Below are 26,069 nucleotides of genomic sequence, written 5' to 3' on the forward strand. Positions count from 1 at the left end.
ATTTTTACAAGATGTATGACACTCAGAGATTTAGAGGAGCAAAACCAAATTAACAAAGATGGAATAATTTTTAACTGTCTAAAAATATATTTTCATTTAAAAAAATAAATAAAACAATCCAGTTAATATAAGTCTATCTTATATATTTAGGTGATTAAGACTCTATTATAATTTCATTTTATATTATCTTTCTGCTTTTATTCTAATAAATTCTTGTTTATATTTTGTTTTTCTTTCTACATTTTCCATCTATGTACAGTACCAATGTTCATCAATGTACATTTTAATTATACACCCAATAGATACGATTAAAAGCAAGAAAATCTATCTTGAATATAACAAATTAAAATGATCCTAATGGTTTATAAATGGTGGTCTTTAACCTGACACACATTATCTGTCTCAGTGTTTATGCCTTTATACTTAATTACAATGACTGTCATTATTCTAGTAGTTTATATGCAATTATAATCCTTTAGACTATACACAAAAGTTATACTTGAAAGCCTTATTCTTCAAAGCAGTTGAACTAGAACAATATTATAACTACACAAATATTTGTGGTCTGATGCATGCCCTTTTGTATGGATGAAATTTACTTAATTAGTATCATTAATGTGAAATATCACATTTGCACATTTATATGTAAATTATATTTTAATGCCTTTCTATTCAATAAAATATTAAATTCTAAAATACAAGATTTTTTCCACCTTTGATGCAATAAGTTTGAATGAATGAGAAAACTATACATATTTTTATAAATATAATTATCTAATCAAGCTATCATATCTATAGGTATCCAAAGTAAGTAGTTTAAACTTAGCTTTAAATTATAATGGTGAGAACAGTTTTAGAAAAACAAGCTGAAACTTAGAAAGAGAGAAACTGTAGATCAAAGTTTCTTGAACTGAAAGTTTATTGCTAAATATGGAATATTCTATGAGTTGCTATAAAATATAACTTAAATAAACATAACCATTTTAAATTTTTTCATAAAATGGGAAAAATGAAAGAAAATTTTATACCTTAAACTAGTATTGGTATCTTCCAGAGAATTTTGATTTGTTTTTTGAAAAGTCTTAGTATTTTTCAAATGTGTACAGATCATAAGGGGCTATATAGACAGAACGTAGACAAGCTAATCTGTTACCTGTGATTGAATACTGGAGTCTCCTGGGGATCTCAACCTTTGCCATAAGGAAACAAAGGAAGTATAGTTCCTTCTAGTACTAGTCAGAGGTTCTTCTTCACTACTGTTCACCAACAACTAAGTGTTCTACCAGTTCATAACCATTACTAGCATAAAGTGCAATCATGCAAAGGGACTAAGAACCATGGGGGAAAGAAACACCTCATTACAAAAAGCAGAACTAGTAGAACTAATGGCCCACTAACAACCAATTTGGGAGACAGGAAGTTCACCCCAGAGCAGTAGCCTGGTTCTCAATGATGGCTTCCTAAACAAATGTACATAGTTTTAAATTCTAAGTGCTACTTACTGGCTTCATGGCTCTATTTTCATTTTCCTTCATTTATCCAACATGCTGCTGTTAAAGTAATCACACTAAACTACAATTTGAATTATTTTATGTCCATATTCAGAATTCTCCTGTGACTCCTGCATTGCCTAGAAGATTCTGTTTCAAGAGCATTGCAGTCAATATTCCTCATGAGCTAGTCTCAGCCAAATTTCCATCTTTAACTCTCACTGCGTGCCCTGTTCTCATCCACGTGCCCCCACCCCACCTATCTGTTTCAGCCAACGATATTAGTCATTATTCCACACTACTTTAAAATTTCTGTCCTTCCTCCCCCTACCTACTTTGTTCTTACTGCCATACTCATCAAAATTCTATCATTCAAAGCCCAGTTTAAACTGTATGTCCTTTAGGAACCACTTCCCCAAGCTTTTCTATACTTTCTTAGCATTTTATTTGGACCTTTATTATTGTCTACTCAAATCGTGATGTCTGTAATACATGTGTATCTATGTACCTTGACTGTTATGTTATAAATGTTTTAGGGTAGAGACTGTTTTATTCATTTTTGCATACTTCATATATCTCCATGTATGTTTCTAGAACTCAGATAAATCCTAAAAATCTGTAGTATTCCTTTCACTTAGAAATAGCAGCACATTAGAATAATCTAATTTAAATAATAAAGACTAAATATTTAGATGGTGCTTACTATGTTTCAGGCAGTGTTCAGGCACTTCACAACTCATTTAAGCCCCTCAAAAAAGCTAAGAAAAAACTACTATGATTATCACTTCTCACAGATGAGAAAACTAAGAAATCAAGATGTAGAATAAGTTGCCCAAAAATTCATCCAAATGGTAGACTTGACATGGGAGCCCAGACAACCCACCTATAGAATCTGTGTTCTTTGCCATTGCACTCTGCTGTTTTCAAAAGTCTTAAAAGTAAATTAAAATAAGTTAAAATAAAAACTAACATTAATATGTTAGTGTTTATTGTCAAGGTTAAGAAAAATGTAACTGATGGTCAGCTGTACCTCACTCTAGAAATGATCAGAAAAAATGAGGACAAACTTTCAAATAATAAAGAAACACAAACGAATGTACCATCTCTAATGCTTTGTTATGCTATATATGAATATATGTGATGAATATGAGTAAGGAAATAAGTTTTTCTCAGAGAATATAGAAAATAATACAGAAATGATTTCAGTATTTTTAGGTGCTGTATGGAAAACTTGATCATGTAAAATATCCAGAGGATTAGAATAAAACTCTAGTGCCCAGATGGTGGGTGGGGCCCTGGGACTACCTCAGTGGGGGCAGGTGGGGGAGTGAGGCTGGGCAGAGCTGGGTTGGGTGAGTCTGCCCTCAAGCACCACAAATGCTGTTAGCAGGAGTCAAAGGTATATTCTCCACTTCTGGGCAAAGCTGCCAGGGAGGGGCTGAAATGGACCCACTAAGCCAAAAAGTCTGCTTGTGGGGGTGGGGCTGTCTGAGACCTATACTTTGGAGCAGTCCTTGCTCCTTTCCACCCTCCCCTATTCTGTGGTTTTTCCCTGGCCTCTGCCAGCAGGCAGGACCTCAAGCCAGCGGATCTCCCCTGGCTATGATGCGGGGCAGGGTGTTCCCTGCCCAGGATCGCAGCCTGAGCTGGGCAGATGGCCCTCCCGTGGGAGGAGCGTTGCCCATGAAGGCACACACACCTCAGTAGGCTCCTTCACAAATATACCTTCTGTGCCTGGGAGGGCCAGTGGGTAGGGAGCTCACAGTCTGAGTACCTCTCAGCCCACCGTAGGGCCCCAGAAGGAAAGGTCCCGTTCCCTGCAGATGCCTCCGGGTGGTGGCTAAATTGTCTCTCTTGGCAGCCACGGGTAGGGAAAGGGGAGGGGAGAATGAAGCAATATGGCGCCTGCCAATTGGCTGGCGTCTGCAGGCCACGAGGTGCCCTGAGGGAGCTGGGAGCCTGGTGCCCCGTCCACCAGAGGCTCACCGCTCACTGGCAGCAGCCGTCTCCGGGCTGGTGTTAGCAGGTCTCTCCAACCGCTCAGGAGCCCACCAACAGTCTGAGACGCAAGGGAGGGGAAATTTAACCACTTCACCTGCCCTTGTCCCTGGTCTCCAAGCCACTCAGGGGACTTTCTCCTTCCGGTTCTCCTCAGCAACTTCTTCCTATGGAGTCTCCTGTAGTTTCAGGCACCCTTCCTTCCGACCCTCATCTGATCTATGTTTGTCTGCCTGTCTATTTTTTTTCACTTTCTTCTAAAATCTGTCTTTCTTGTGGAGACACTCTGGCTGGCAGTTTTTCTCGTCTGCCATCTTACCCCTCCCCCCTATAAGTTTATTATACAGAAAGTAATTATTTATTTAGCACCACGTATAGGACTAGTATTTCCGGGGCATGCAGGAATACATAATACTCTAGCATTCCACAATTCTGGATGCACGTTACAATCACCTGTGAGGGTTTTTAAAAGTACCACTACTTCGTCTTCACGTGAGGAGAAGCCAAGACACAGATATTACTTACAAGATACTCGGGGGTTTATTAATGTGCAGCCAAGGTTAAAATTACTACACTTTAAAACAGAATCCTTACTCTCTTTGCCAGAGGGGAAGTGGGTAGATAGTAGGTAGGTAGTTGGGGGTGGGGGTGGTGGGTTGAGGTGAGTAAAAGGAAGACAAAATTACCTTAACAGAAATTAGAGAATATTTAGTTTGAGAGTGGTCCTGACAATAAGTGCAATGAGATTTGCAAGAGGGCAGACAGGAAGAAGAATAGATTTATTGGACCATGTTAGGATTAGCAGCAGATACACTTTCTCATTCTTTTAGTGTCTACATTCTTTTAGCACCTACATCTTCAAAGATGAATAAAACATAGTACCTAAAAAGCCATATTATAAAGTAGACTGACAAGTAAACAGCCAACTTTAATACAATACGGGAATCAAAGTCAGACTGAGGGATAAGGAAGGGCAAGTAGTGCCTCAAAATCTAGGTTAGAAGAGAAAGAAAGTAGCTTTAAAAAAGTGAGTATGTTTGAGGTTATTTCAAAGAAGGGAAGTGTATAAGGCTGAGGAGGCATGAAGAGCAAATAGAAGTGGGACAAGTATCCATGTGTTAGTGCAGAGAAGTGAAGATTAGGCTAAAAAGACAGACAAGAGTAGATCATGAAGGACTATCTTTGCTAAGCTGAGAAATTTGTATTTATTTTTACTCAAAGATTTTTAAAATGCTTTATAAAATGACAATTACACAGCAGGAATTAATTGGGGCCTGAATGAAGAATTCAGAAAATGCACCAACTCAGAAATTAGAAAAAAAAAAAATACATCATTAGTTACATTAACTTCTGACTGAAATTTAGCATTTCTATCATTAAATGTAGAAAGGAAACTACAGTAGTATTAGCACTATCTATGGTTTAATTGCTAAGAGAAATAAAAAATATTTTTAATGTTATTTTACAGTTGTGGCAATTATCTCAAAATATCATTAACATTCACATTAATTTGAAATCATGGTGCTTATGAGTGAGACCTGTTGCTAGGTCTTATTATCTAATATGTTAATAAAGAAGGTACAGGTTATCATATCATGATTATTTAAATATTATGATAGATTGTTTTAATATATTTACATTCTGGTAAATTTACTCCAATATTTTACTTTGTAATTCTATGTATTTACTTTGTGCCTTTAAGGGTCCACAGGTTTTGCCAGACTGCCAAATGGATCCATGAATCACAAAAAAATTAAGCAGCCCTGTACAAATACAAACCATATTTGCTCTTGATTTTATAGGGAGAAAAAGAAGAAATGATAATGTAGAAAAGACAGAAAATAATCAATCCTTAAGAAAAGCTAACAAAGTGGGATTTAGAGCACATGCAGAAGGAGTGCCATTTCATAAATGGGGAAAGAGGCCAGGTGCTGTGACTTATGCCTGTAATCCCAGCACTTTGGGAGGTCGAAGTGGAAGGATCGCTTGAGGTCAGGAGTTTGAGACCAGCCTGGACAATATAGCAAGACCTTGTTTCTTCAAAATAAATAAATAAACAGTTGGGTGTGGTGGTACACTGTAGTCCTAGCTCCTCAGCAGGCTAAGGCAGGAAGACTGCTTGAGCCCGGGAGTTAGAGGTTGTAGTGAGCTGTGATTGCACCAGTGTACTCCTGCCTGGGGAATAGAGCAAGAGCCTGTCTCTTAAAAAAAAAAAAAAAAAGTTGGGGTACAAGTAACATGATTAAATCTAAGAAATAATATTGAATAAAAGAAAACAAAAAGCAATCACAGAAGACTGCAACATACTATGATATGTGATTTTTACACAGCTCGAAAATAATAACACAAAATAGTATACTGTATAAGGAAACATACACAGACAATATATACTGTAAATGGAAATATATGATAAAATATTTTCAAAAATGAAAAACAAGGATAAACATAAAATCCAAGGCAGTCATTACTTCTGGGCAGCAGGAGGCACATACAGGGAAATAGGGAGGAGAAGAAGGTAGCTGCTCCTGCAATGGATTGGTGATATTCTCATTCTTGAGTTGGATGATGAATTCACAGGTGTTAGTTTTATTATTACACTTTCTAACATATTTATGTTATTTATATCCTCTTTTGTACCAAATGTTACATTTTAAAAGATATTAAAGCTAAGAAATAAATAGAAAGTGAGAACGTAAAGAAAATAAGCTTTGGCTACATTTTCAAGATGCTAGATTGGAAGGAAGAAAGAGGAATGTGGTATCACCAGATAGATCCATAGTTCAGTGTGTATGTATATGTCTTTAATGGGAGAGTCTGAGTCCTGCTTATAGATATGTAAGGTAGACTTGACATGACTCAGTGATTTTGTCTCCCAGGGGATATCTGGCAATTTCTGGAGAATTTTTTTGATTGTCATGGCTACAGGGAGGGTGCTACTGGCAGGTAGAAACCAGGGATCCAATATCCTACAGTGCACATGTCACCCCTATCCCCAACCAAGAATTATCCAAAATGTCAGTAATACCAAGATTGAGAAGCCCAAGGATAGAGAAAGCAAAGCAAGAGAGATTGAAAAAATACAATAGCAGGCAAAATAATCAAGAGAGCAAGGTCCTGACAAGACAGGAGGAGGGCTTGACCTAAAAGCAGACACATTACATCTCCAGAGCCTGAAGTGCACTGAAGAACCAACCCTTTTCGTAAGCCCACTCTCTTAAACAGAATATCATGAAGTAAACCTTACTCCCTTTCTGCTTTTACTAAAAACACACTAAAAACCTACTGAGAGTTTTATTGCTAATCATTCTGGAGAAACAGGCAGGACAAGTACAAAATAAATGTAGATGAGATGATGCTACTTCAGAGCTAATAAAGCATTTGTCTCAGGACTTCTTCCTGGCACTTGCCCCTAGGTTGGACCTGAAAGTTGTCTTTGCAATTTTGAAATTTAGAAGTCTGAATTAATTTTATTACTTGAAAAGTTCCCCCAAATTGTGTAAGTCTTGAAAAATGAGGATTTCCTCTTGAGTGCATGATGTCATTTAATTTAAAATTTTTATAGCTACTTTCTCTGACCTCCTGGCTCTATGGCACCCTGAAGCTTGATGCTGCATGCTACTCTATTTAGTTCTTTAAGATGCGGTTTATAAAACCACATCACACTCCAGGTCCTCTACCCTTATATAGTCTTCACAGATCATTTCCCCTATAAAAGACTGTCTTTCTAGCATTAAAGCCCTGAGGGTACAATTAGGGCAAAACAATAAATGAGAATAAGTAGGCAATTCAATCTCCCCTACTCTGAGTGGAAATCACATTAGCGTAAGGAGATGTTACCTCTTGGTCTTATGATCCACATAGAAAACAACAGCTCAGGAAAATTATCATGAAATTTTGTGCATATAAGAGTCACCTAGGAAACTTGTTCTAAATGTGTGTTCCAGGAACTCACTCTGAGAGTGATATAATATCCTGGTCCAAGGATAATTTAAGAACCACTTCCTTAATGTAAAGGTTCTTAATCTTCTAGGATGCCAGATCTTTTAGAGGACCTTTTAATGCTCACATACTATCCATTTTAATGTGAAGATCAATGTATGGCAGCCTTACTTAGGATACCTAGCTTAGATATTCCCTCACAGAAAATCAGAGTATGTAGATGGTATCAGTGAGAGAAAGAAAAAGAGGGCTAGTTAGGATTGAAGCAGATAAAAGATCAACCAAGAGATGAAAGAAAAACCCATTGAACTTGACTGGCAAGAGGTCATAATATACACGTGTGTGTGTTTATTATATTATGTTAATCTCTCTCCATATATATATTACATAATTGTTTCTACTTCATCCTCTAACTACTAAAATGATAGTAAAAAGATTAAAAAGGCATAATCTAAAAAGGACAAATAAAATTGGAGTATAGATGCCAAAGAAATATCAGCAACATTTTAGAAACCCTAAAACATATGGGCAAGTGTTGACTGGCTTTGCACACTAGGAAAAGCGAAAATCTAACTGCCTGCAAGGTGAGAGGAGCCAAGAAGCAAGCTGATTCATAAAAAAGAACTTCAGAAATTCTCAGAAATTAGAAGCCTAGACAGTGGGGGGGGGGTATGGATGAAATTGGGAGAAACTGTTCAAAGTATTTATGATAAGCAGTAAGGCCAGACAATAAAGGGGAAATAAATCTGATTTATATGAGTCCCAAAAAGAAAGTAAAGAGGAGAATGGAGGGAAGAAAAAACATCACAGAAATAATGAGCATTTTCCAGAGCTGAAGGCTATGGGGTTCCTAGTAGAAAGGCCCATTGTGTCTCAGCACAATGGATGTAAAAAGATTGACTCTAAGGCAAACATGAGAAGGTTTTTAAAACACACAGATTAAAGAGGGGATTCTAAATACATGGGCTCAGGAGTTGGGTGGTAGGAAACAAGTTACATCCAACACTTTGAAATTAGAATACCATCAGATTTCTCAGCAGCTATACTGAAAGTTTGAAAACAATGAAGTGCCATCAAAATTCTACCTAAAATTTTATATCCACCTGTCAATCATGTGTTAAGTTTTGACTAGTAAAATTTTCAAATACAGAAGACCAAAATTTGACTTCTTCAAAAAGCTAGGAGAGGATATGCTTCAGCAACACGTCAGACTAAATCCAAATAGGTGGGGAACCTGGGAAACTAATGTTCTACACAGGTCAGAGGCCAAAAGCGTGCTCCAGAATGGTGGTGAAGCTAAGCTCCAGGAGGACAATAGGACCATGAAGGATATCTTTAATATAAAAACCAAAACACACATGTCTTTGGGAGCCTGAGGCAGGAGGATCACCTGAGACCAGTAGTTCGAGACCAGTCTGGGCAACATAGTGAGACCCTGTCTCTACAAAAAAAATAAATGAAATAAATAAAAATAAAAACAATGTTAACTGATAAACACTGATATGTTTTTCTGTATTAAGAGGAGTATAAAATCTCCTGTGAAGAGGTTGGTGAAAAATTAGTGAAACTTATATAAGATTCTAAACAAATGGGAAAATGGAATATTTTTTAATTCTAGGAGAAACTAGAAAATTGAAGAGAGAGAGAGAGAGATAAAAAAACGTATACTATGTGGCTTAGTAGTAAATACTATTTCTCTAATTATAATAATGTAAAGACATAATTATTTAAGCAAAAATGGTGGCCTAATTATATTGGGACAATGGAGAATAGGTGAGTGGAGGGTCGCTGGTGAGGTGTGGTGCACAGATATTTCAGGCGTGGCACTGCAAGAAAAGAAAGCTAAAATCCTCATCTTCCCTAAAGTTAACAGATATTGCTTAAAACCAAAGATATCTATAAAGAACAGCACACAAATGTTATTTTGAAATGTAGAGGTAAGAACCAGAAGAAACACTGAAGTTTAAAATGATTTCCCCTAGGAATAGTGAATTGGCCAAGACCAAGGAATGACGCTTTTCATTATAATTTTTAAAAAATGACTTTAGATGGAATCGGTGTTCCTAACACAAAGAAATGTTAAATGTCTGAGGTGATGGATACCCCAATTATCCTGATTTGATTAATTCATATTGTATGCCTGTATCAAAACATCACATGTACCCTATAAGGATATATAACTATTATGTACCCATAATAATTAAAAATAAAAAATTATAAATGACTTTAGAAAATATGGACATGGCTCATTTGACAAACATAAAAATAAACCAATTTTTAAAAAAGTATATTGCATAATGCATGAATTTATGCCCAAAATACTATGTTCTAAATATGTCTATATGATTCATGTAAGATTGATATGGTTCTAAAAAAAATTAGTTCAATTCTACTCTGCACAAGTATATAGTCTAAAAACCATTTTTCTCCTTATCACAGTAAACCTTTTTCAAAAGATGTTGGGCACTTACTTATTTTAATATAAGGTATTCTTCCACCAGGTTAAAGGAGCATCACCTAAACGAGTGATATTACGAATAGAACTACATGAGGTAGTTATATTGAGATCATATATCAATTACTTCTTCAGGCTTAGATTGTGGAGTAATAAAGCTCAGAGGAACTGCTGGTAATTCAGCATGCTCCAAACCCAGGTCTCAGGACAGTGGGTATGGTGACAAGGGCCACCATGCAAGAGGAATGTCAAATGCACCAGGCAAGAGTCTTTGGGAATCCAGATATCAGTGGTGTGCTAGGAAAGTTCATACATGATGATTTCAAAACTTTCCTGAAAATGATTTCATTTTAATGAATATTTTATTTAAACAAAGTAATCATTGAAAATTTTAAAGTCATCAACACAATGAAAAAAAAGGCAAGTAGTGTCCTTGCAATTTTCCCCTTTTCTTCCCCTCCTGAAATACAGTTTGGTGTTTCTCTACCTCTCTATAGCCGTCACTGATTCTCTCCAAGCTGAGGGAATACACAAGGTCCCTGCCTCCCACGAAGAGTCGCTCTTGATATTCATCCAGCAGCACTGCATGGAGATCAAGGAATCCAAAAGGGCTATGAAATATTGATGTTCTGTTCAGTTCCAAGAGTTCTGAAATATAAAGAGATATGTACACTAAAGACATGAGGAAATGCAAATACCTTCATAACATTTTCTCATAGCTCTATTTTCATCTCTATTGGGACTTAGCAGTTAACATTTATCACAAATATACTGGCAATAAATTTTAATGTGCACAAATTAAAATCTTATACATTTGTGAATCTAAAAACTTCAAGTCAATTTAACATGTAAAATAAATATTCTATGTTTTTAAATACAGAAAAATATCATCTTTGGCAATCCTTAAGACACTATGTGGAAAAGTATTTTACAACTTCTATCTAAACTATAACAAAATTCCAAATCTACACTAACCCCACCCAAAGTGTGTTTATTTAATTCCAGATGAACACAAACTCAGAAAAATAATGTTTTTACTTGAAATTGGTTTTAAAAGTCACATCCAAAGTCAAATTTTCCAAGTCTGGAAATGATTAGGGTTGTTAATACAAGGAGGCTTTAACATGGTAACATTCAGGACAGTGGGGAATCACTGATAAAACTGGTGGGGATCTATTTTCTACTATTGTGATTTTGGTTAATGTTCATGTATTCATGTCTATGTCAGAAATTTAAAACTGTATGTTTTAGCTACATGCGTTTAATTTTAAGAAGTCAGAATCTGGCAAACCTCTCATGTGTACATTTGTTTGTTTGTTGAAGGTATTTAATTGCATATGTCAGTGCAGTACTTAAGGTTGATAAAATGATACATGAGAGCCTTTGGTGATGAGAGAATATTGCCCCAAGGACTAGACCCTGAACACTAAGGAATTCCTGAAGGATGACCCTTGGGAAATATTCACAAGTTAGAAGATAACGCCCTTTTCCAAAGGCCAATGTCTACTGCATCTGACAGAGAATGTGATATCTTAATGACCAAGAAGCTAAAAGCTACATGAAAAAGGACAAAACTATAGCATTTTGCCCATGTCTACACCTTCTGTTTCTGAGAAACAAGCTATGAAGTATCTTTTTCCCACTATTAACAATGAATTTCTTGTCCATATCTCTATGCTGAAACTGTTGATGCCCTAGAGTTTGTGGTGTAGGGTTAAGTTTAAATATTTTAGTTTAAAAGAAGCAATACTGCTAAAATCAATATATTTCTTGTAAAAGTAAAACTTAAGATATTGAGTCATATCAAGTTTTGAGGGTGAGAAGGAAGGAATAGCAGGTACTTTATTTGAAGAGGGGGAGAAAAAGGAGTTTGAGAAATTAACGGTTCTTGAACTCAGGAAGACAAATTTTTTCCTATTTAATAATTTTGTCAAGGTAAAATCATACTGTTTTCCTTAGTAGGCATTGACATACAGCAAGACAAGCACATTTTGGAATCCAATATCACAACAAAAATAAAGATCTAAGCCGTCTGCTCCCATTATACTTTGTCTTTATATATGGGCATTTATGATTTTCTATTAGGGTTGCCAAGTAGATTCTTTCCCAGAAAAGTTTCCACAGTTATTCCAATAGTTTGCTAAAGTTTTCCAATTTCTATGCAAAGTGAAATAATTACCCAAACAGGTACAACTGATAAAAAAAAATATGATTATATGTTAGCTACAATTAACAGGTTTGTAGACTTCAACAGTTACTACTAAGGAGCAGAGTTTAGGAGACTAAGTTTGCTGGGAAATAAGAGAAAATCATGAAAGGATGAAAATATGAACGCCCTACAAAGTGTTGCCACAGTGGAGTAATCTGTGCCAATACAAAAAAAAAAAAAAATGTTTGAATTGGAATGAGGGGCAGCCCCATCAGTAAAGGAGGCACTCCATGAGTGAATTACATCTAGGGATGACCTTCCTTGATTTCTGATGAGGTCCTTAGTACCTTGTCACCTCTGTATACACATGGCAAGATAGATACCAATTTCTGCTTGTTTTTATGACATGCCAATTTTTGCTAAGCATATTATAATTCTATTGATAATAGTCTAAAGGTGGTAGTTCCCATTACTTTGTCAATAATAACAGAAAATAATTATTAAACCATCAATTTGATTTTATTCTGATATGTTATCTCTCTTCTGACCCATCCTCCTCCTCTATGTCAAGTCTATCCTACAACACCACAAAGATGCACACGTTTCTGTGCATACATAATATGGAGAAAGCAAAAGGGAAAGAACTGAAGTGTGCATTCAACAAATGCAAACTTTGTAGGGTCTTCACATTTATCACTTTTTTCCTAAAACAGTAAGCAACCACAGTATAATGATTTAGATTGCCAATGTCTTTTACTTTACTCATGGAAAACTCAGGTACCCAGAAATTTAATGACTATCTTACGGGTATACACTATTACAATGAAAAAAGGTTCAAAACATGACAAAGTAAAACAGATGTGTATATTATAACTGAAAGTCTTGTAGAATAAGAATCTGGAAAGTCAAGTTCTAATCCTGGCTTTGACACGAATTGCCTAGATAACCTTGAGCAACCTCTTAAACTCTTTGATCGGGTCCCTCTCCTGTCCATTACCCTTCCACCTTTAAAATTCTTAATTCTTTGCCTAAATTTCATTTTAAGATGGAGATGATAAGACACTGCACAAAAACAAACAAGCAAACCCAACATATTGATATCTTACAGAGTCCTTTAAAGGACTTGCCTATATTTTTGGAAACTTAACAGGAGTGAGTGGTCAATGAATGAGTCTAAACATCACATGTTCTACATTTAAGCTTGCCTAAAGGGAAGTAGTTAGAAAATTCATTTACAACTTTTCATATATTTTAATAATTATAGGACCAAGAATAATTTTTTGAGTTATAAAGAATTTTGGAGATTATTTAGCCTGATTTATTCATATGACCGCACAGAAAATTGCTGCTAAGATATGTTTAGATAATAAAACTGAATATCATTACATAACTTGAGTAATAAGTCAAGAAATTATCATTTCATTCATAAAGATACTTTCTAGAATAATTCCTGAAGTCATTTTAAAAACTTATAAAATATAATGAATAGGCTATAATTTTCTTTAAACATTTCACAGTACAAGAGAAGTATATTGAATGATTCTGCCACTCTCTATCCTGACTAATACCATACAACAGAACAGTGCCAATGATTGAATTCTCAAGAAGTTCAGAATTGTCAGTAGAGATATTATTTTATAATCATAGCACTAAACAAAACTTATCAGTGTAATAATTGTTTATATTTTTCTTGTTTACTTCCACAGGCATAAATCCTGAGGTTGATCCTTACGTTTCCCTAAGACCTAAATTATCCATTTTAACTGGCTGTAATTCTCTAACACCCTGGACTTTAAGTCAGGAAGCATTATCTATTATAGGTAAATATTTGTGCTATATATACACACACATACAAATATTTATTATTTATTATTTTTTCAATATTAACTCCATTGTTCTACTTTTATTTGATTATTCAATTTGCTTCTTCCCAAAAAGGGTCTGAGATTACTTGTACAAATATATTTAGTTGAATAAACAAATATATTTCTAGGGGAGTGATGGCAAGAGGAAAACAGAGTTAAGATGAGAAAGGCTAGAATAAATTTAACTGAATCATCCTCTAATATGCAATACACTATTAAAGTGAATCCCAAATTTGACCTCAGGCTTCCAAAAATCCAAAGTAAAAGTGACTATAATAGAAGAAGAAGAAAACTATCAATTGCTCAGGAGCATTACCTGGTATTAAGAACTAAGAGAATTTCTCCTGAGGTTGTCTTAATGGGAATGCTGAAAAATACTATGTTGGACCCTCAAAATCACTAAGAAATCAGGTGCCAAGTTCCTTACCTCTATCTATAATTACATTCCTTAATAAAAGCCAACTGAACTCATATCAAAATGTACTCTCCCAAGAGTGGCTTTATGACCATGGGTGGTCATGTTAGTTAGGACATTGATGATTGCAATAAATAGGGATTAAATTAAGGTAATACAAATCCAAGGACAAAAAACCTGGCCTCATGGTAATTGGAAAACTGATAGAAGCCAACTCGATTTATCTCTTAGGAGAGGCTGCATCTTTGCTTCTTGTTTCTCTTAATGCCACTGCTTCACTGTACTGATTCTAAAGGGTTTGTCCATTAGTTTGCTCGTGGCCAAACACATCTGTTAGGTCCCAGTTGTATATGACCTTCTGGCTCCCACCCCACCTCTGGATGACAATAGTTCCTGCATCTCTCATTTCAGATTCTCAAGGAAAAGAATGGAACTGATTCAGCCAATGTTCACAATTCATAGACTGCTGGCTCCTCTAGCTTGGCTGCTTTGTGATCAGTTATCCATCTGTGGTCAAATGTGCAAGCCACATGGTTAATAGTGTGGTCCCTATAATTAATGTACATGGAATCAGAGCAAGCACCACGAAGCATATTTCAATTCCACAGGCAAATTTATCCAGTCTGTCTTTATTCATTAATGAATTTACAATAACATAAATTTATTATAACCTGTAATTCTAGTAGACTAAAGAAGTTAACTTGCTGTTTATAGATGTTCAATATAATTACATATTGGAGAATATCTGCCAATAATGAAAATTTGAATTTTTCAATAATCGATTTTGAGCCATCTTTCCTGATAATAACTGGATTGTTAAAGTCACTCATATTATTGGAGAATAAACCTTCATATCAACATAGAGAAGAATATTTTCATTTCCAATCTATTTTGGGATGGAGAACTATACATCTATCTTATTCATATGGCATTTTTAGGAATTGAATTATGCTTTATTTTTAAAAAGCATTATAAACACAAAAGCAATTAAGATAAAATAAAGTTTGATAAATCATAGAATTCTAAGATTTAAAGAAGAAGCTGAAACATAATTATTTGGAAAGGATCTGAAAAAATACTTATATATAGCATGTATGGAAATAAACTGTTCTTTTAATATGTTGAAAAAACTAAAGAAACAAGAAAAAATGATCACCTTTGTTCTATAAATAGTATGTCATTAAAAAAGACACAGAAAAATGAATTCATATAAAAAGAATTCAGCCTCATTAAATATTCAAAGAAATGCACATGAAAATACAGACTTAAATGATATTTTTAAAAACTTACAATAACTAGTAAAAATGAGATACAGGTTATTGCTATTAGATCTCTTCCAGAGGCCAATGGAACATATCTGTATTATACTAATTTTCTTCATTGAACATGTATTATTTTATTAACAACAAAATTGTATCTTATAGATAAAAGGGGAAGAGTGGGAAATGCCTCCTTCTTTTATGCATCCAAATTTCCTCATGTGTTTGGATACTGTTCTTCCCAGTCCTGACTCTCAAGGTGATAATAACAATTAATTAACATTTGTTGAGGAGTTATGTATTGCTTAACTCCCTAAGGGCTAAATATTTATTATTTCATTTAATCATTGTGACACCACCTTGGAAATATTACTTTTCCTGATTTCTACATGGAAAATAGAGGTTTTTAGCAATTTAGTGCATAGTTGTTATTTGATCAGTGTTAGTGCCAAAATTTGAACAACAGAAATTAACTGGAGAACTTTACTATTAGAAATGCACATGCCATAGGGTGTCTATCATCATTGTGAACTCATACACAGCTTAGTCATCCCCATTTCTGATCCCAAAGAGTAAGATTGTTTGGCTTGTTAAAAGTTTATTCCTTACTGACAATGACTCCATAATCTATTACATATAAAACTCCCTACAGAAGCAACTAAAAAAAGTGTAGTCTATTAAGTGATTATAACGTGTCAGAAATTGAATGCATTCTTGAAGAGCCTGATATAAATAGTAAGGTAGAATGGAAGATTTTTTTCAATATTCAATAATTTGTATTGATATAATCCAAAATAATAATGGCAACATCAACAGGAAAATTCAAGGTTATACCAATTTTAATTACCTTTACTTTGTATTTCATAAACTGTCTCAAATAACTACAGATTTTTCATATTGTTTTGACATTAATTCATGACATTTTTAGTTTTATATACATTACTTTTAAGAAAATTGAAATGTGTTTACCTAATTTGCCACAGAGTTTCAAAACGTATTGAAAGGATTTTGGTGCATACTAAAGGCAAAATAAAGGCAAGCAAAAAGCTTTCCTCCCTCCTTAGGAATTTTTCCTTTTTTTGTTTTAGAGCCAGTACTTTAAGTCATATTAATGATCTTAGCTCCAAAGCACAGTCCATGCACTTGGCATTTTTATCAAGCAATGGCTAACTTCTTTATCCCTTTGCACTGCTTCGAGCTGCCTGTATGAAAGAAACAGAAAATATACAGGAAGAGAAGGACAAAAGGAACTCTAATCTCAGGTAATCTCCAGAAAATACAGTGCAAATAATGGACAGCGCTGACTCAGTTAAAAGGAATGAGCTCATCTTGAGTTCTTCCTACTCTAAAAATAACACAAATTACTTAGAGAGGGAGTGGACAAAGAAACAAGATGAAACTGAAATGCACCAACTCAGGGTTTATCCGGCAATTTTCTAAAGAGGGAACTAATTATTATTGCTAAGCTGCAAGCTAATTATCAGCTGTCAATGAAGATATACTCTGAGGATTTAGTCATTTCCTCTCATGGCCTTTCTTTTTAACCTGCAAGGGAAATAGTTTTAAAACTCACTGACATCAATATATTATGGAGATCGTTTTTTACACTTTGTCAAAATATATTTAAATTCTACACTTCCATGTGTAAGTTAGGGGGGAGGGCAGAGCACACATTTTTCAGTGCTCAAATAAAAATAGATTCCTAAGGAAAGGGTTTTCATTCTTGAATGCACACTTGTTTCACTGTCACCTGGCAAGTAAGGACTTCCTGAGTCCTAGGACTTCGAGTAAATTTATCATTATTCTCTGACTTAATTACTTTATTCAATATGTGTTTTAAAGTTTATTCAACCAAAAAAAAAATACTGAATTGCAGACATGATAGGCATTGTTAATGAAAGTGAAATATAGAAATAGCCACTAGAAATTTTTGTTAACTTTTTAATAATTAAAAAGGAAAAGTTTTCTTATAACATGTTTTGATAATTTTGACAGATTTGACTGATGATCACTAAGGGCTTGTAATAATGTTGAAACAAATTGATAAAGAAATAAGCAATTAGCTTTTTAAAAAGTGTAAATAGGGGATAGCTCAATGATTTGCCAATCGTTCTTTTCAGCAATGAACAGTGGCTAGCCTTTCATATGTTCTTTGGACTTTTAGCTTCTGTCCTTCTCACAAGTCAAAGGTATACAATAGGCATTATGTTGCCCCAAGTTTTTCAATCATAAACCACTTCCTACAAAAGCAAAAGAGTTCAAATGTCATAGGGATAGGCAAGACCTTTGAATAGCCTCTTATTTCTTTGGTTAAAGAAAACAAAATAATGTAATTCAGAATTTTAAGGTGCCTTGTGTCCCTATCCTATGTAAATTATTATTGTTCAGTATTGTATATGATATTCTGGAGTATAGGTCTCTGAACTCCTTTATGAACAAGAAGTCACTGTGAGAAAAGTTTACACAGAATCATTATCTATCCATGTATATCGTGTGTGTATATGTGCATATATTTAAATTACTTAACTGAACAAAAATCATAAAATATAAAGTGCTACTCCTTAAAATCCAATGATTTCAAAATTTATTTTTGATTACCACCTAAATGTTTAATTATAATTATATTTTATTTCATTTGAGGCCAAAGGAGCAAGCCTTATGTGAACAGTGGCCTAAATAGAACCTGTCTACTGGGGGTTCCCTAAACTGGGTGAACAACATGGGTTTGAAGTACATGGGTCCACTTACAACCCAGATTTTTTCCTTTATTTCCCATTTATTTATTTATTTTACTTCAGCATATTATGGGGGTACGAATGTTTAGGTTAAGTACATTGCTTTTGCGCCATCCAAGTCAGAGCTTCAAGCATGTCCATCCCCCAGGCGGTGTGTACCACACCCATTAGGTGTATATACCCATCTCTTCTTCCCCCCTCCCACCAATGTGATGCCCAATGAATGTTACTACTATAAATACATTGGAAAAAATTTTTAGAGATTTGTGAAAATCTGAAAAAAACTCTTGGATGAACCAAATAGCCCAGAAATACCAAACAAAATTAAGAAAAATTTAGATATGTCATGAATGTATAAAATAAATGTAGAAACTAGTCTATTTTATCATTTTCTACCATAAAATGTACACAAATATATCATAAAAAGTTAAAATTGATCAAAACTTACAAACACAAACCCAGACTTATTGACATTCACAGTGAAGAGACATGTAAACAAGTATAAGGATGCAGTATTAAATCATAACTACATAAAATTATAGTGCATACTGTATTACCATATTGCAGTGAGCTCAAGTGTTTCGAGTATCCCCTTAAAACATGGTGTGATGCTAATTACCTCTGCTTGAGTAGTTCCTCTCTCCAGTACATTTTAAGTCACAGTAAAAAGTGATCTCTTATGGTTCTTGTGTAATTTTCTCATGTATTTTTTATCATGTTTAGTGCAATAACATAAAACCTTGAATAACAGCCTGGAACCCATAGGAAGTACCACTAGTGATGCTGGAAGTGCTACCAGGAAGCTGGGAAAAGTCATAACAGTAAAATAAAAGTGGAATTGTTTGATATGTACCATAAATTGAGGTTTGCAGCTATGAGTACCCACCATTTCAAGATAAATGAATCTACCTTATGGACCATTGTAAAAAAAGAAAAAAAAAATTGTGAGGCCATCACTGCAGCTATGCCAGCAGGCATGAAAACTGCACTTTTTGTGAAATACCTAGTTCTCTCATATTGAAAATACAGCTTTTATGTGTGTACAAGATTTCTATAAAAAAAGGCATTTCTATAAAAAGGCATAACTGCAGACTCTAATATGATTCAAGAAAAACAAAGTCATTATGTGACAACTTAAAGCAAAAGGAAGGTGAAGGATCTAAAGCTGGAGAATTTAATGCCAGCAAAGGATGGTTTGATAATTTTAGAAAGTGGTTTGGCTTTAAAAAATGTCAAGATAAGAGAAGCAACTTCTGCCAACCAAGGGGCAGTGATGCCATTAGGAAAATCATTGAAGAGAAAAGATATCTGCCTGAACAGATTTTTAATGCACATGAAAATGCTCTATTCTGGAACAAAATTCCACAAAGGACATTTATTAGGAAGGAAAAGAAGGGAGCACTAGGATTAATGTAGGAAAGGATAGGCTAACTCTACTGTTTTATGCAAATACAGTTAGGTTTATGATCAGGACTGCCCTTATCTATAAAGCTACTGACCCCTGAGACTTGAAGAGAAAAGATAAACACCGGCTGCCAGTCTTTTGGTTGTACAAGAAGGCCTGGGCAATGAGAACCCTTTTTCTAGATAGGTTCCATTGATGATTTGTCCCTGAAGTCAGGAGGTATCCTTGTCAGTAATGAACTGCCTTTTCAAGTTCTTTTGATATCGGAGAATGTCACTGGCCACCCATAACCCCATGAGTTTCAACACAAATGGTGTCAAAGTGGTCAACTTGCCCCCAAACACAGCATCTCTAATTCAGCTGATAAACTGAGGATCATAAGAACCAGTAAGGCTCATTACACACAGTACTCTATGGAAAGGAATGCCAATCTATGGAAGATGTCCGTGATAAAGAGAACATCATGAGGGTCTGGAAAATTACACCATTGATGATGCCACCATTGTTATGGGAAAAGCTGTGACAACCATCAAGCTTGCAATAATAAATTCCTGCTGGAGAAAACTGTGTTCAGATGTTGTGCATGACTTTACAGGATTTACAACACAGTCAATCCAGGAAACCATGAAAGACATTGTGGATGTGGCCAAAAAGAAGGTGGTGGGGGTTGGGGGTAAGAGTGTGAAAGTTCTCAAGATACAGATCTTGAAGAAATTCAAGAGATAACAGACATTGCACCACAGGAATTAGAAAAGACGACTTGATGAAGATGAGTGCTTTCAAACCAGTGCCAAATGATGAGGAAGAAGATGTAGAAGAAGCAGTGCCAGAACTCAGGTTGACATTAGACAATCTGGTAAAAGTGTTTTGATTATTCAGGATTGATTTTAACTTGTTTTATGACATGCATGCTTCTGTGATACAGGCACTGAAACTAAAGCAAATGGTGGAAGAAGGATTGATATCATATAGAAACATTTTTAGAGAAATGAAAAAGCAAAAATATTCAGACAGGAATTAATATACCTTTCTGTAAATTTATACAAGTGTGCCTGCCACTCCTGCCTCCCCTTCCACCTTCTCCACATCTTCTGATTCTGTCACTCTGAGACAAGATCAACCCCTCCTCTTCCTCCTCCTCCTCAGCCTACTCAGTATGAGGATGGTGAGGATGAAGACCTTTATGATGATCCATTTCCACTTAGTGAATAGTAAATATATTTTCTCTTATTATTTTCCTTTTTTTTTTTTTTTTTGAGACAGAGTCTCACTCTGTTGCCCAGGCTAGAATGAGTGCCGTGGCATCAGCCTAGCTCACAGCAACCTCAAACTCCTGGGCTTAAAGCAATCCTCCTGCCTCAGCCTCCCGGGTAGCTGGGACTACAGGCATGCGCCACCATGCCTGGCTAATTTTTTCTATATAGATTTTTAGCTGTCCATATAATTTCTTTCTATTTTTAGTAGAGACAGGGTCTCGCTCTTGCTCAGGCTGGTCTTGAACTCCTGAGCTCAAACGATCCGCCCGCCTCGGCCTCCCAGAGTGCTAGGATTACAGGCGTAAGCCACCGCGCCCAGCCTTATTTTCTTAATAATATTGTCTTTTCTCTAGTTTATTGTAAGAATACAGTATGTAATACTTATAACATGCAAAATACTTGTTAATTGACTGTTCCGTTAGCCTTCTGGTCAACAGTAGGCTATTAATAGTTAAGTTTTTGGAAATTCAAAAGTTATTCTTGGATTTTTGTCAGCACCCCGGACCCCCCATATTGTTGAAGGGTCAGCTGCATATGGCATATTCACTGTGCTAGGTACTGTTTTGGGGGTTTCAGAGGGATATTAAGGATCAATATAATTCTTTTAAAATATCACAAATCAGATTTTACTATCGCTCATTTTATTTCTAAAAATTAATTTTAGAGGTAAGGCTTTTTTTTAACTTATGTACTTGATAAAATCAGGCACATTCACTCCTTTTTTTTATTTTAAAGAAAATACATGTTATGGTTCAAAACCCAGAACAAGATAAGAGTTTATAATGATAAACTACCTTCCATCTAGGCTCTCCTGCTGTTTAGTTCTCACTCCTTTGCACTCAATTGATTAATCCTATCTAATTTCCTGGGCATTCTTTCAGAGTTTCTTCTGCATATACAACAAATAAGATGTTTAGATATTAACTTCCCAACTTTTTTATGCCCAAAAGGAATAATAATATAAACCCTCTTTGGTACCCTGCTTTTCTTCATTTAAAATATCTTGAGAATCTTCCTGTATTAAAACTGAGAGTGGTTATAGTTGCAAAATATTTTATTTTATGGATCACCTATAGCAGGCATTTGAATTCTTTCAAATTTTTGCTATGAAAACAGCACTACAATGCATATACATAAATACATGTCAATTCTATATACGTGCAAATATATTTGTAAAATAAATGTTTGAGTGGAATTACTAGATTAAAAGATACATGAATTTGTAATCTTTATAAATATTGCCAACTTTGCTTTCATAGGTATTAAACCATTTTAAAATCCCACTACTATATGGGAGACTAACTTTCCTTATAGCCTTGACAATCATGTGTAATTAAAGTTTAGAATGTTTGTTAATCTATTAGGGAAATAAAATTTGAATGTATCTTGTTATAGGTGAAGTTAAGCATTTTTTCATATATCTTAGGGTACTTTACTTTTTATGATTTTTCTCATTACATCCATTGCTTATATTTCCACTGGATTCAAGTTGCTTTGTTTACATCTGAATTTTTTTTGTACTAAAATTTTTTTAATTTAAAAGGATTTATTGTAGTTCAAATACATAAACTAAACATTCAAACATCTGGAAATTAAACTTTAGGAACAAAAGTTTAACATTCAAACAGGAGAACGGTATTCAGGGAACACCCAGGGAGGTAATTTGTTGTCTAATCCAAAATACTGATAACAATCACCTCATGATGAATAAAATGTTTCACTAGCTACTCTTTTCTGGTTCCATATCTGAAAAGAAATTGCTAAATAAATCTTCTCTTAGGCTAAGCAAGACTTGGCCAAACAACAAAACTTCAGAGGAGATAATCAAAGCATATAAGTGGACAAAATAAACTATTCTTTAGAGATGAAGGTAAAAGCATGTCCATCCATTACAGTAATCTTAGCCTCTGGAAGATAATTCAATTTCCAGTGTTTTACCTGCTTTAAAACACAAAATAAAAAAAAAATTTAGATTTTCTTAGAGTCTGTGATATTTGCATCTTGCAAAATTAAACCACATAATGCTCTTTAAAACTTTTCCATGTACACCCCTGTCAGGAAAAACATCACTAAAAGTCACCAACTTCCACACCTCATAAAAAGATAATTGTTATAGTTTCAAGGTTTTAGATTCAGTAGAGATAGCCTATATTAAAACATATCAATCATGTCACACAATGAAAAGTCTTTCCAAAGTGTTCTCTGTTCAGAAATGCTTCTCCTGTTAGATCATTGTGTAATGGGTTGACTAATGTATATCTATATAAAAACCTGAAAATTGGCTCATGCAAGCATTTTTAATTAGTAGACTACCATTATGGGAAAGTACTCAAAATTATTTTGTCTGTGGGCTCTGAGGCTCTGGGATGTAGGGTGGACTCTGGCAATTGGGTCATCAACCTATGCCACCATCAGTTTATGCCTCTCTTCTGGCACATGGTCCAGTCCTGGATACCATTTATCATTCTGCAAATTTTATCTACATATTTCAGGTGCTGGTCAGATTCTTGGATTAGCTACTTAGCTCTGTTCTCTTGATGGACAGACAACTTCAGTTTGTGGGACTGCCAATCCCAGCATCTTCCACAAGTTTCACTGAATGAATTATGTCATAAATTTGGTCTCTTTCAAAAGTGTCCTGAAGTCAGCTTTGGTTGTGATGTATTTGTCTCTTACGTACTCTTCAAATTCTCTTTGTTTTTTTTTTTTTCCTATTACTGGAAGAGAACTAAATGCATTGAAGGTCTTCCTTAATGATTTTTTTTTTTTTTTTTACTTCTTTCCACATGGATGTTAAAGTAATGAGTTTCATCCAGAAGTTGCCTAAGGTCTTACCTCTTCTTTTATGTAAGTGCATCAATGTGTTCATTAAGCTTCTATTTCTCTTCTCTTTCCAACAACGATTTCTCTTCTCTTTCCACATTGCCAATGGTGATCTTTCTGGAGAGTCCTATGACTATGAAACCACGACACATCTGAAGAACATACCTCAACAACCCTGATAATGCAAAAGGACTTTTCAAGAAAGTTCCAGGGTATCTCTTGCGGTCAGTGTACCCCTAGCCCTCCATCTTATCATTTTTTTCAAACAGGTTTATTGAGATATAATTCATATACCATACATTGAATATGTTTAATTCAATGGATCTGAGTATATTCACAGTTGTGCAACCACCACCACAATCTAATTGTAGGATATTTATTTTCATCACCCTGAAAAGAAATCCCATACCCATTAGCAGTTACTCTTCATTCCACCTATAGCTGTAGGCAACCACTAGTTTTTCTGCTTATTCTGGATTATATAAATGGGTGAGAGCACCGAATCCTAACCACTAGACCACTAGGGAGCTGAATCATATAAATGGAATCATACAATTTGTGATATTCTATGACTGGCTCCTTTTAGTTAATAGTGTTTTCAAGACTTACCCATATGTAGCACACATCAGTCCCTCATTTCTTTTTATTGACAAATGATGGTTATAGACCTAGAGGTAGAATTGCTAAAACATATGGCAACTCTGTGTTTAACCATTGAGGAAAGAGTCTGTTTTCCAAAGTGGCTGCACCATTTTATATTCCCACCAGCAATGTATAAAGGGTTCCAATTTCTTCACCAACATTTGTTATTACTTCCCTTTTTAATTATAGCCATTATAGTGGATGTGAAGTGATATCTCATTGTGGTTTTGATTTTCATTTGCCTGATAATTAACTGTGTTGTGCATCGTTTCCTGTGCTTTAACTGGCCGTTTGTTACAGTGGTTTTTGCTTCTCCACAAACTACTGTCATATCAAGAAACATTTTCAAAACTCAGGGTATGTTTTTCAGTGCTCAGGCAATTGTTTGGATGTGCTTTCCTTTGCTTTCTATGACATAGCATGCTCCATGCTCTGATATTTTGCCCAAATAATTAATGTACACACAAACAGTGAGACTTGGATTTGTGCTGCCCATTGTTAAGCCCAAACTCAACAAAACACATAGAGACTTTAAAAGTCCTTCATAATAATGCTCTAGTTAAGATTTTGCTAAAGCAAGAGTTTTTTCTAACTCTTTGAGCTGCATATTGCCTTGAGTAATCATCCTCTGGGTGTATCCTCTTCAGTGGCACTTTTGCTTCTTTTGAATTCTTCCCTTGCCCAGTCCTTCAGCTATTTGTGATAAAAATCCTTTGGAACTTGCCAAATTGCTTGCAAAATCCTTCTGTAGAGAAGAAGAACTTGTTGGCTTCCCATGAACTGCTTTAGTGTTAGTGTCACGGGGGTAAATAGGAAGCGGCCATGTCCACCACATGCCCCTACACATCTGAATTTAGGCAATTTTCAAACAGTTAAATTTTATATTATGAAGGTCATGGCTAAAAGATGAAGGAAGTTTAAATATAGTCCTCAAATGTAGAAATTTGTGATTCACATGTGTTGGAAAAATGTTTTAAATTTGTTCTATTTCTTTGCTTTAGTAAATAGTCAATTCTCTTTCATTTTTTCTTATCCAATCTTCTCTTTCATAGAGTTAGCTCTTGATTATCCAGGGTAAATAACAAGTTTGACAATTAATAGTTTATAAAAAAAAAACAAAACTATATTTGCAATGATACACACAGACATCAGATGTGATGAGTCAGAAGTCGGCAAAGAGCATTCTCAGTCTTCCAAAGGCTGAATTTGGACATCAACAAATCCTTAGTCACAGCTGTTCATGTGGGGAGTTATGTGGAAATGAGAAATGTGTAGCCTTTCCCCCAGTGGAGCAAGACTCTTTCATACGGAGGGGAAAAATGACTCACTCTAAATTGACCTTTAAACCCTCTGCTTAACTTGACTCCATGCTCATTTCTAGACACTTGTTTGTGAGAATTCCAGAATTGTGAGTGACAAATATTTTATAATAAGCTGTTGTAAATTGTTAGTCAAAGCGTAAGTTAAAAAAAGCCAAAAATATATGTGAAATACTGTAATATTTTTCTCTAATTTTAGCCATTTAAAACTTAAAGGAGCGGAGAGGAAGGAAACAGATTTCTAGAGGTCCTACAAAATGCTCTCAGTATTACAATAGTGAGCATGCTATAGGATTGATCATCATCTAAATATCTTCCT

The 26,069-nt window shown here is 35.0% G+C and overlaps 1 protein-coding gene and 1 pseudogene across 3 annotated transcripts in view; both read right to left on the reverse strand.

The window, feature by feature from the left end:
* Positions 1-26,069, reverse strand: part of SEMA3E (semaphorin 3E) — a 243,017-nt gene that overhangs the window by 89,173 nt on the left and 127,775 nt on the right. For all 3 annotated transcript variants that reach the window (XM_045564701.1, XM_045564703.1, XM_045564702.1), the window contains exon 2: positions 10,370-10,530. In XM_045564701.1, coding sequence (XP_045420657.1) covers positions 10,370-10,530 — 161 coding nt within the window. The remainder of the gene's footprint in view (positions 1-10,369; positions 10,531-26,069) is intronic.
* Positions 24,991-25,255, reverse strand: LOC123647335 (annotated as a pseudogene).

The sequence above is a fragment of the Lemur catta genome, chromosome 11, assembly GCF_020740605.2.
Source record: "Lemur catta isolate mLemCat1 chromosome 11, mLemCat1.pri, whole genome shotgun sequence".
Taxonomy (NCBI): domain Eukaryota; kingdom Metazoa; phylum Chordata; class Mammalia; order Primates; family Lemuridae; genus Lemur; species Lemur catta.